The 12,231-nt window shown below is 38.9% G+C and overlaps 1 protein-coding gene and 1 pseudogene across 1 annotated transcript in view; one reads left to right on the top strand and one right to left on the bottom strand.

The window, feature by feature from the left end:
* The window catches only part of BRDT (bromodomain testis associated), a 56,607-nt gene extending 47,145 nt beyond the window's left edge, over nucleotides 1-9,462 (top strand). The window contains exon 17 of the mRNA XM_053590554.1: nucleotides 9,394-9,462. Within this exon, the coding sequence (XP_053446529.1) occupies nucleotides 9,394-9,462 (69 nt within the window). The remainder of the gene's footprint in view (nucleotides 1-9,393) is intronic.
* Nucleotides 9,463-11,732: 2,270 nt separating this feature from the next.
* On the bottom strand, nucleotides 11,733-11,821 carry LOC128587090 (uncharacterized; annotated as a pseudogene).
* Nucleotides 11,822-12,231: the final 410 nt, after the last annotated feature.

A 12,231-nucleotide genomic window follows, 5' to 3' on the forward strand; every position in this document is an offset into this window, starting at 1 on the left:
TTCAGGGTAATTTTTCAGTAACAGAGGAGTTACCTTGTTAGTGAGGATCAAGTACTAAAACTCACAGCTTAAAATAAAAATTTCAGGCTCAGCACCTGTAGCTCAGTGGTTAGGGTACCAGCCACATACACTCAGGCTGGTGGGTTTGAACCCTGCCGGGTCCTGCTAAAAAAATAGCCAGGTGTTGTGGTAGGCACCTGTAGTCCCAGCTACTAGGGAGACTGAGGCAAGAGAATTGTTTAAGCCCAACAGTTTGAGGTTGCTGTGAGCTGTGACGCTACAGCACTCTACCCAGGGCAACATTGTGATACTCTATCTCAAAATAAATAAAACAAAATAAAATAAAATAAAAATTTCACAGTCAAAGAGGCAAGCATGATGCAGTAATAGAGCCCAGACCTACTAGACTGCCTGGATTAAAATCCTGATTCTGTCATTTACTAGAGTTTTGGACTTTGGCAATTTAGTTAACCTCTCTGTGACTGAATTTCCTCATCTGTAAAGTAGAACTAATAATACCTATTATGAAAAAATAATAATACCTACTGTGAAGGTGAAATGAATTAACATGTAATGATAAGCACATAGGAAAATACCTTGCATAAAAAGTCTATAAACCAGCTATAGGGGCGGCGCCTATGGCTCAGTGAGTAGGGCGCTGGCCCCATATACCGAGGGTGGCGGGTTCAAACCTGGTTCTGGCCAAACTGTAACAAAAAAGTAGCCAGGCATTGTGGTGGGTGCCTGTAGTCCCAGCTACTTGGGAGACTGAAGCAAGAGAATTGCCTAAGCCCAAGAGCTGGAGGTTGCTGTGAGCTGTGACACCACAGCACTGTTCTGAGGGCAACAAAGTGAGACTCTGTCTCTAAAAAAAAACAAACCAGCTATAAATTATGACCAAAAGATATGCCATCTGGAGGCTGAAGCATGTGGATCACTTGGGGCCAGGAGTTCAAGCCTGGACAACATAGTGAGACCCTGGGGATGTTTTCTATTTGTTTGTTTTTTAAGAGGCAGAGTCTCACTGTCACTGGGCTGTGTGCGGCTGTATGATCATATAGCTCACTGCATCCTCTGGCCTCAGCCTCCAGAGTAGCTGGGACTATAGGTATGCAACAATTACACCCAGCTAATTTTTCTGTTTTTAGTAGAGACAGGGTCTGGCTCTGGCTTAGGCTGGTCTTGAACTCCAGATCTCAAGTGATCCTCCTGCCTCAGCCTCCCACCATGCCAGGCCAAAGTCTGCTTTTTATTTTATCTATCCATTTATTTATCTATTTATTTTAGAGACAGAGTCTCACTTTATTGCCCTTGGTAGAGTGCCATGGCGTCACAGCTCAGAGAAACCTCCAACTCTTGGGCTTAGGCTGTTCTCTTGCCTCGGCCTCCCGAGTAGCTGGGACTACAGGCGCCCGCCACAACGCCCGGCTATTTTTCGTTACAGTTTGGCCAGGGCTGGGTTTGAACCCACCACTCTCGGCCTATGGGGCTGGCGCCCTGCTCACTGCGCCACAGGTGCCGCCGTGTTATATCTTTTCATGTTTAACGTTAAGAGCTTTACAGCAGTGTACTTCCATGTCTTCTCTCTCAGCCTTATGCTATTGCTTAACTGCTCAAATTATCCCTTAAAATTTTTTAAATAATTTTTTAAATGTTATATTTACATTTGCAGTTACTGTTTTCCATATTTTCCATTTCTTTGTTCAGATCCAGATTTCTTTTTTTTTTTCTTTGAGACAGAGCCTCAAGCTGTTGCCCTGGTAGAGTGCTGTGGCATCACAGCTCACAGCAACTTCTAACTCCTGGCTTAAACAATTCTCTTGCCTCAGCCTCCCAAATAGCTGGGACTACAGGCGCCCGTCACAACACCCAGCTATATTTTGGTTGCAGTTGTCATTGTTGTTTGGCAGGCGTGGGCTGGAACCCACCAGCTTTGGTGTATATGGCTGAGGGCTTAGTCACTTGAGCTACAGGCGCTGAGCTCAAATCCAGATTTCTAAATAGTACAATTTTCCTTTTCCCTAAAGGAATTCCTTACTTATAGTAAGAAAGTAAATCTGCTGTTGATAAATGCTTTTAGTTTTTGGGTATCTGAAAATGCCTTTTTTTTTTTTTCATTGCTAGACTTTATTTTTTGGAGCAGTTTTAGGTTCATAGCAGCAATGAACTGAAAGTTCAGAGTTACCCATATGATGTACTCTCTCCATACATACACCCTCTCCCACCACCAACATTAACACATCATTGTCAACCTTAGTTTAATCAAGCAGAGTCCATAGTTTACATTAGGGTTCACATGATATTGTAGTTTTTGTGGAGGTTTTTTGTTTTTGTTTTGTTTTGTTTTGTTTTGAGACAGAGTCTCACTATGTCACCCTCCATAGAGTTCTGTGGCATCACAGCTCACAGCAACCTCAAACTCTTGGGCTCAAGTGATTCTCTTGCCTTAGCCTCCCAAGTAGCTGGGACTACAGGTGCCTTGCACAATGCCCGGCTGTTTTTTGTTGCAGTTGTCATTGTTGGTTAGTTGGCCTGGGCCAGGTTTGAACCCACCAACTTCCAGTGTATGTGACAGGTGCTGTAACTACTGTGCTACCAGGGCCGAACATATCTCAACCATTAAAGTTTCATACAGAATAATTTCCCTGCCCTAGAAGTTCCCTATACCCCACCTATCTACCCCTCCCTTTCAAAAGCCTGGCAACCACTAGAATTTTTACTATCTGTATGGTTTTGCCTTTTCCATGTTTTATATAGTTGGAAGCATACAGTATGTAGTCTTTGAAAACTGTCTCCTTTCACTTAACAATGTGCATTTAGGGTTTCTCTGTATCTTTTTGTGGCTTGATAGCCCATTTCTTTTTAAGAAGTCATTATTTTAATTGACAGATAAAAATTGTATGTATTTACAGTATACAACAGAGGGTGTCACTCCACCTGCAACTATAGGCCACATGCTGATTTTTGCTTATCTGTGTTGTCAGATATCATGAAAAGTATGCATGAACTTTTTTTTTGCTAATAAGCTTTCATTAGTGTTTGTGTATTTAATGTGTGGCTCAAGACAACTCTTCTCAATGGGCAGCAGGGGAAAAAAATTATCCTGTTGTTACCCCAACAACAGGGTGTTTTGAAATATGTGTATATTATGGAATGGCTACATGAAGCTAACTAACATATGTATTAGCCCACTTTTTTTTTTTTTTTTTTAATTTTTGGTGGTGAGAATGCTTAAAAATCCATCCTTAGTGATTTTTGAGCACACAAAACATTGTATCTGGCTGGGCACCGGATGCTCAATGGTTAGGGCACCGGCCACATGTTCTGGGCTGGTGGGTTGGAACTTGGGCCTGCTAAACAAACAAAAAAAATATCTGGGTGTTGTGGCAGGCACCTGTAGTCCCAGCTACTCTGGAGGCTGAAGCAAAAGAATCGCTGAGCTCAAGAGTTTGAGGTTGCTGTGAGCTATGAGGCCACAGCACTCTACCAAAGGTGACAAAGTAAGATTCTGTCTCAATTTAAAAAAAAATTGTGATTAACTATAATTACCACATTGTACATTAGATGTCTTTAATTTATCCCTAACTGAAATTTTGTATTCTTTGAATACTCCTTCCCCTCCCAACCCCTGGTAACTACTACTCCATTCTCATTTTCTATGGGTTCAGCTTTTTAAAATTCCACATGTAAGTAAGGTAGTATTTATCTTTCTATGCCTAGACTCTTTCACTTAACACAATGCTGTCTAAGTTCATCCAGGTGGTTGCAAATGACAGGATTTTCTTCTTTTTAATGACTAAACAGTATTCCGTTGCATATATGTATATATACACACACACCACATTTCTTTTATCCATTGCTGGACACTTTGGTTGAGTCCACTTGTTGACTACTGTGATAGGTACTGGTTTAGTACAGAACCATATTCTATTGTACGGATGTACCATAGTTATCTACCTATTGAAGGGCATCTTGGTTACCTCCAAGTTATGGCAATTATAAAATAAAGCCACTGTAAATATTTGTGTGCAAGTTTTTGTGTGGATGTGTTTTCAACTTCTCTTCAATTTTTTTGAAAGACATTTTTGCTGAATACAGAATTCTAGATTGTTAGTGTTTTTTCTTTTAGTTCTTTAAAGATGCTTCTTCACCGCCTCACTGATTGCATTGTTTCCAGTGATAAATCAGATGTTATCTTTAATCCTCTGCACAATATGTCATTCCTCCTGCTTTTAACATTTGTATCAATCACAGGATTTCAGGAGTTGCTTTCTTCATGTGTCTTGTATTTTGTTGAGCTTACTGGCTATGTGTGTTTATAATTTTCATCAAGCTTAGAAAATTTTTTGCCATTATTTCTTTAAATAATGTCTACCTTGTCCCCTTTTCAGGACTATAATTGTTCATTTGTTAGTCCATTTAAAGTTGTCCCACAGCTCACGAATGCTCTTTTAATTTTTTAAATTCTTTTTTCCCTTTGAGTAAACTGACTATATTTTCTTCAGTGTCTGTAATCTTCTGTTAGTCCCATCAAGTGTATTAACATCTCAGACATTGCAATTACCTCTAGGTGTTTGATTTTGGATTTTTAAAAATATCTTTTATTTCTCTATCAAAATTCTGAGCCAATGGAATAGAGTTATAACTTTTAATGGGCTTCTCTGCTAATACTAATATCTCTGCCAGTTTCAGGTCAATTCAGTTGATTGATTAGTCTCTTTGTGGATATTGTTTTTCTGCTTCTTTGCATGCCTGATAATCATTAATGTCAGATATTGTAAGTTTTACTTTGTTGGCTGCTAGATATTTTGGCAATTCTGGGAAAGACATGTAAGTTCATAGGACATGTGGGAACATTAGTTTGAGAAGAAAGGGGCCTTTGTCTTTGACCATAGTATTGGTTAAAATACAAATTAATTTTCTAGGAAATAATGAACAATGTTTTGTCAGCTTCATATTGCGTAAGACTAAGATAGAAACAGATTGCATTTAACAGTCCTATAACATATGGTGGAGTTTACATCGGAACAGAGTGGTCTGTTTTATTTTGCTTTGTTTTGTGTTTGAGGCAGTGTCTTGCTCTGTTGCCCAAGCTTAGAGTGTAGTGGTGTTGTCAGAGCTCACTGAAACCTTAAACTCCTGAGCTCAAGCAATCCTCTTGCCTCAGCCTCCTGAGTAGCTGGGACTATAGGTGCATGTTACCATGCCTGGCTAATTTTTCTTTTTTTTTTTATAGAGATGAGATCTCACTGTATTGCTCAGGCTGGTCAAATTCTTGGCCTCAAGCAATCCTCCTGCCTTAGCCTCCAAAGTGCTAGGATTCAGGTGTGAACCACCAGACCTGGCCTGAAAAGTATGGTCTTATGGAACTTTCTACAATGATTGAAATGTGCTTTATTTATAGTCAAATTTAATAGTGACTAACCACATATAGCTATAGAGCACTTGAAATATGGCCAGTGCAACTAAGGAACAGAATTTAAACTTTATTTAATTATTTAAGTTTAAATAGCAACTTTTTTTTTTTTTTAAGGACAGAGTCTCATTCTGTTGTCCTAAGTTATAGTGCCATGGTGTCAAAGTTCACAGCGACCTCAAATTCCTGGGCACAAGAGATCTTCTTGCTTTAGCTTCCCAATTATCTGGGACTAACAGAAACCAGCTACAACACCCAGCTAGTTTTTCTATTTTTAGAAGAGATGGGGTCTTGCTCTTGCTCTTGCTCAGGCTGGTCTCGAACTTCTAAGCTCAAGCAATCCACCTATCTCAGCCTCCCAGAGTGCTCGGATTACAGGCGTGAGCCACCATGTTGTAGCAATCTAGGCCTGGTGGAGAGAAAGAATCACCCAACACTGGAGGCAGGAGAGAAAGGGGTTTTATTTCAGCCCCTGGAGCTACAGCAGACTACAATCCAAGATGGCTGAGCTCCCTGATCAGCTCTGTCCCTGTCCTTTTATTGGACTCACAAGTAGACAGACAAAGGAATTATCATATACCTCTCACTGGAGGTGTCAGATCATGTGCAGGGTTTACGGAAACGGAAGCAAGCAGCAAGTCTTAGTATCAAGGATCCAGGAAGCTAATGTTTGCAAATTCTCAAGAGCTGGGTTACCGCAGAGAAGACCTTGCAGGTGTGTCCTTGGGCTTCTGTGAGAAACCTTTGTTTTTCCAGACTTCACTCTTCTCAGGTATCCTCTCTCAACCATACCTGGCCCAAATAGCAACTTTTTGATATTATCTTAATTTTAGGGGGGTTTTAAGGAATTAATTATTAAGTATCATTAGTACTTGACCAGAAGTATTTGTCTAGTGACCTAAGATCATATTTCTCTTCATGGCACTCTCAAAGACATGACTACAGTCACCCCCAAGTAATTTCATAGCCTACTTGCCACCTAACAACCCAACTAGATAACCTGATATAATCCCCAAGAGTGTAAGCAATATTCTAGACCTCAGCTAGACTTGGAACCCTCTGAAATGTGACCAATAATGTCAAATCTAGCATCTTGATAACTAACAAACAACCTGATCTTGGGTCTGCCGGCTATCATTCTTACAGCCCATCCTCTTATCTTGCTGTTATTTGACAGACTCATACTCTGAAGACCTATAATAACTTGCTACTTAGCAGTGCAGCTTCCAAAGGTTCATTGCTTGCCAGTAACCTTGACTAAGCTTTTGGTCTTAAATTTGAATAGCTAAAGAGTATATTTGGACCACGGGGAAAAGAATATCCGAAGAGCATTAGTTAAGATTAAATTCCTGGTATCTAAGGTTAATTGGTGCAGAGAAAAACCAATGTTCTATCAATAATTGTTCCACATGCACATATTTTAGTCACTATGGAAGAAAATCTAAAATAAGCCAATCCATCTAAACTTTAAATAAAAAAAGGTTTCATTACATATTCTTCAAATTTTGCCTATGTCTGGATACTTATGGCAGTATTGCATGATATTTAAACTAGGGCAACGTATCCAACTCTTATTTTGGTGGCTTAAAATAGAACTTTAAGGAACTATCTGGGAAGACACTTAACATCCTAGGAACTAGGCATTAGGAAGGTAGCCAGGGTTAGGATTTAAGAAGTATTCTTTGTCTCCAAAGCAAATTTTAAGAAATTTTTGTAGTTTATAAGAGACATACCTTTTAAATATATTTTTGTTGGTAAATCATAATTCCAAATCTTTTCCCACATAGCTAATGAGAATGCCAGTTCCCATTCAAGAAGCCAACCAACTGATTACAAATTGGTGCTTTTTTTCTTTTTTCTTTTTTTTGAGACAGAGCCTCAAGCTGTCACCTTGGGTAGAGTGCTGTGACATCACAGCTCACAGCAATCTCCAACTCCTGGGCTCAAGGGATTCTCCTGCCTCCACCTCCCAAGTAGCTGGGACGACAGGCGCCCGCCACAACACCCCATTCTTTTTTGGTTGCAGCTGTCATTGTTGTTTGGTGGGCCCAGGCTAGATTCTAACCCACCAGCTCAGGTGTATGTGGCTGGCGCCTTAGCCGCTTGAGGCACAGGCGCCAAGCCACAAATTGGTGCTTTTACCTATCACTTTGGTCTATTGCTATTGTTCAAAAAAAAATTATTTTAACTTTAATATTTGATGTCATTTCAGATGCTACAGATTATCTAATCCTTATTACAAGGGCTTTTAGAAAAGGCTTCAGGGAGTCTCTCTCAACCCATTCTGATTCAAGGGACTATCCTTAAAAAAAGAAAAGTCTTCAGAATATAGTAAACATTTGTTTCCTTTGTCTTAATTACTGTTTCCTAATTTTTTTTTCTTTTGAGACAGAGTCTCACTTTGTCACCCTTGGTAGAGTGCTGTGGCCTTAGAGCTCATAGCAACCTCCGATTCCTGGGCTCAAGCGATCCTCCTGCCTCCTCTTCCCGAGTAGTTGGGACTATAGGCACCTGCCACAATGCTCGGATTTTATTTTTTTTAGAGACAGGGTCTCGCTTTTGCTTAGACTGGTCTCTAACTCCTGAGCTCAGGCAGTCCATCCGCCTTGGCCTCCCAGAGTGCTAGAATTACAGGTGTGAGCTTCCATGCCAGCCTTGTTTTTTTTTTGTTTGTTTTTTTTGAGACAGAGTTTCATTATGTTGCCGTCGGTAGAGTGCCATAGTGTCACAGCTCACAGCAACCTCAAACTACTACTGGGCTCAAGAGATTCTCTTGCCTCAGCCTCTCTAGTAGGTGGCTACAGCCCACCACAACACCCGGCTATTTTTTTTTTTTTTTTATAGTTGTCACTGTTTTGGAGGCCTGGACTGGCTTCAACCCTACCAGCCCCAGTGTATGTGGCTGGCACCCTAACCGCTGAGGTATGGGCACAAAGCCTGTTTTTAATATATATATAATACATATATATATATATATATATTTTAGACTTAGGACTGTGCACAGATAGGAGTTTTTTTGATAGTTAATAGCTTTTGAGCACTTAGTATTGTGCCGAGTGTCTTCCATGTAATCTAATTCAATCTTCATAAATCCCTATACATAGAATAGACTTGGTTAAGTAATTTGCCTTCGCTTACACAGTAAGTGGCAGAGTCAAGGCAAGCCCTTAGGCTTAATATTACATATTATAGTTCTATCACATAGGGAAGATACTGGTTCATTCAGAAAATAGTTTTATGTGGCTAACACTATGTTGGTCACAGAAATAAATAAGACATCGTGCTCTCAGGTCATGTTCTTATTAATACCCACTCCATTATAAGGTGCCGTAGCTCAGTGTGATTACAGTGCTGCCTTTGTAGACCAGGGGTTGAGAGTTCAATCCTCACCTGGGTCTCCTGCTGATGTAAAAAAATAAAAATAAAAAATACTCTGTCAACATTGAGTTTTCTCTCTTACTTGAAGACAGAGGTCAGACTTAGTGTTCTGGGCGGCGCCTGTGGCTCAGTCAGTAAGGCGCTAGCCCCATATACCAAGGGTGGCAGGTTCAAACCTGGCCCCGGCCAAACTGCAACCAAAAAATAGCCGGGCGTTGTGGTGGGCGCCTGTAGTCCCAGCTACCTGGGAGGCTGAGGCAAGAGAATCGCTTAAGCCCAGGAGTTGGAGGTTGCTGTGAACTGTGTGAGGCCACGGCACTCTACCGAGGGCAATAAAGTGAGACTCTGTCTCTACAAAAACAAAACAAAACAAACAGACTTAGTGTTCTTACAGATATTAATTTTTATTTATCACATGAAACAATATATTAACAAAAATTAGGTAGTATTTGAATAGAAATAAAAAATTATATACAAATACATTATGTTAAATAGTTTTCATTTTGTATGCTGTTTCCAAATATTGCATCATTATTTTTATATAGTTGTAATAAAGGTATACGTTTTTAAAGTAACATTATAATTTTCTCTTTCTACAGATGGCGGGTACCATTGATATGACTCTTCAAAGTGACATTATGACAATGTTTGAAAACAATTTTGATTAAAACTCAGTTTTTAAATTATCCATTGACTTAAAATGAATGATAAAAGATTGAAATGCATATGGTAAAAGGATTGCTTTCAGATACCAATCTTATATTGCATTTTTACTGCTCTAAAATGATTAAAAAATTTTCATGGCATTTTTAATAGCTATATGTTCATTTTCTTAGTGATATAATTTGCAGGAAATTTTATAATTTTGGATTCAAATTTTAATGTGAATAAATTGCGGATATTATTCATTGTCTATGTTATAGGCCCCTTTCTAAGCAATGAGAATACAAGTGAAAGTCTCTCTCTGCCTATTTTAAAAGGAAGAGTATGGTTTTCTAATTCAATAAGTGAAAAATAATGAAGAATCTATAAAGTATATTAAAAACATAGTTCCTGTTGAGTTTATTATAACTTTTAAAACAAATATTTGTCTTCAAAAATGCAAAGAGCTTCTAACAAATAATTGGTTTCATTCACTGTCAGATTACATAAGATTCTCCGATGATTCTATACCCAAAATTTATATTGAAATTTAGTTTAAAGAAGTATTACCCATGGTTTGAAAGATGTTGAATTTGAGGCCAAATAACTAAATATTAAATATTTTGGTAATATTCAATAGTAAGTATTATGTAAGTAAGTTTCTATAGGAACTTGTGAGACATTTCTTAATATGCATATGTGATAGCAATGAATGTGTAAAATATTTTACTTAACAGACTTTTATTTAAATATTCTGTAAAATATTTGTTTTATCGTTTTCAAGTTGCATTTTTGTATAAATCATGTGTGTTCACTTTATGTATTTTAAAATTTTGAACCCTTGAAGTGTAACATGATTTAGATGGTGTCCTGATACCATCTAAAGTAAAAATTCAAAATGTGTATGTATTATATAGAGAAAGAGAAAAAGTTTTCTTGACTTCTTTGTTTTCATAATTATTTATGATAAAATTTTGACATATCTTTAAATTATCAGGCATTTTAAAAACATAACTAACTAGTAGTTAAAATAGTGGTGTTAGGCTGGGCACAGTGGCTCACACCTGTAATCCTAGCACTCTAGGAGGCAGAGGCGGGTGGATTGCTTGAGCTCACGAGTTCGAGACCAGCCTGCACAAGAGCAAGACCCTGTCTCTACTAAAAGTAGAAAAACTGAGGCAAGAGGATTGCTTGAGCCCATGAATTTGAGGGTGATAGTTATTCCTATCCAACTGTACTTTTAACTAAGAAATCAGTATATATATATATATATATATATATATATATATATACTGAACAGTATGTATTATGTTGTCCTAAAAGTTTATATCTGGTACATATAATTTTCTGTACATAATATAAAAATTGATTACAGAGACCTAAGTTATGGTTATCGTGTTTAACCAACTTCATGATTAACCTATTAGACTAAGAGTCTGTAAAGATCTGACACGTTTGGATACTTAAACTTTTAATAAGTTAGAAGACAGTTTGGCAAAGAAAAATGGCTTATAATTGATCCCTCCTACATTGTACATTATTTTTTTAGTAAAAAATTGTTTGGCTTCTCTTATTGCATACAGCTGCCTTCAACAAAAGCCTACTTTTTTGAGGACCCCTCTTTGGGTCCCATCTTTCACCTCTCCAATTCTTAAAACCTTTTAATTGTGTTTTCTGGTATTCATGGTAAGTCAGCAACAACATTCTCTATACAGTAAACCTTTTTGCTTTATTTCTTTCCTCTTTTTGTTCTGAGTTGTAATGAAACTGTAGTCTCTGGACCTACTGCATCCTCATCATCTAGGAACATTTTTTTAGAAATACCCATTTTGGGGCGGTGCCCGTGGCTCAGTGGGTAGGGTGCCGGCCCCATATACCAAGAGTGGCAGGTTTGAACCCGGCCCCGCCCAAACTGCAACAAAAAAAATAGGTGGGTGTTGTGGTGGGCGCCTGTAGTCCCAGCTTCTTGGGAGGATGAGGCAAGAGAATCGCCGAAGCCCAGGAGTAGGAGTTTGCTGTGAGCTGTGACCACAGCACTCTACCGAGTGTGATAAAGTGAGACTCTGTCTCTTAAAAAAGAAAGAGAAAGAAATACCCATTCTTTGACTAAGGACTTGCTAAATAAGAAACTCTGGGCATGGGGCCAGCAATCTATAGTTGAACAAACCTTCCTGCTGTTTCTCACACATACTGCCGTTTGAGACCCGCTGTTCTGACTGAATCCTGGAGCCTCCCGTTTAGTGCTTGTACCCTCATAGCCTTTCCTCCCTCACCCCCCATTCCTTTCAAGTCAGACTGGCTGACTGGTAAAGGGCTGTGGTAACAACGTTTGAGGGAAATGCATCTCACACACCCAGTCATCACAATTAAGAACTACAAAAGGATCGCTCTGTGGTTTTTCTTACCTTTGTGGTGCCACTTGCATACCACTCTCTCACTGTCCCCTCCCAGAAAACCCCAGCTTTCTACTTTAAAATGATCATCAGGCCATACCACACATAGTCATTTACCATTTCAGGTTCACTCCTTGTTCCCAGAGATTTTAGTCTCTATCTTGTTATTACTTTCCAAATGACACTTCTTAATCCTTTGACCTCTCTCCTAAAGTTCTTGATTATCAGGCGTAGCCTCTGTCACTAACTTCTTTCCCATTACCAATAACTGAAACCCTTCCCTAGTCTCAATTTCAAGCATCCTATTCTCTCATTACTTCCTACTTTTGCTAGCTTACTCCATACAGGGCCTTGAGTCCATCCATTCTCAGACTTCACCAGGACTTAACAGTCCATTAATTC

This window comes from Nycticebus coucang, chromosome 5 (assembly GCF_027406575.1).
Source record: "Nycticebus coucang isolate mNycCou1 chromosome 5, mNycCou1.pri, whole genome shotgun sequence".
In the NCBI taxonomy this organism is placed as follows: Eukaryota; Metazoa; Chordata; class Mammalia; order Primates; family Lorisidae; genus Nycticebus; species Nycticebus coucang.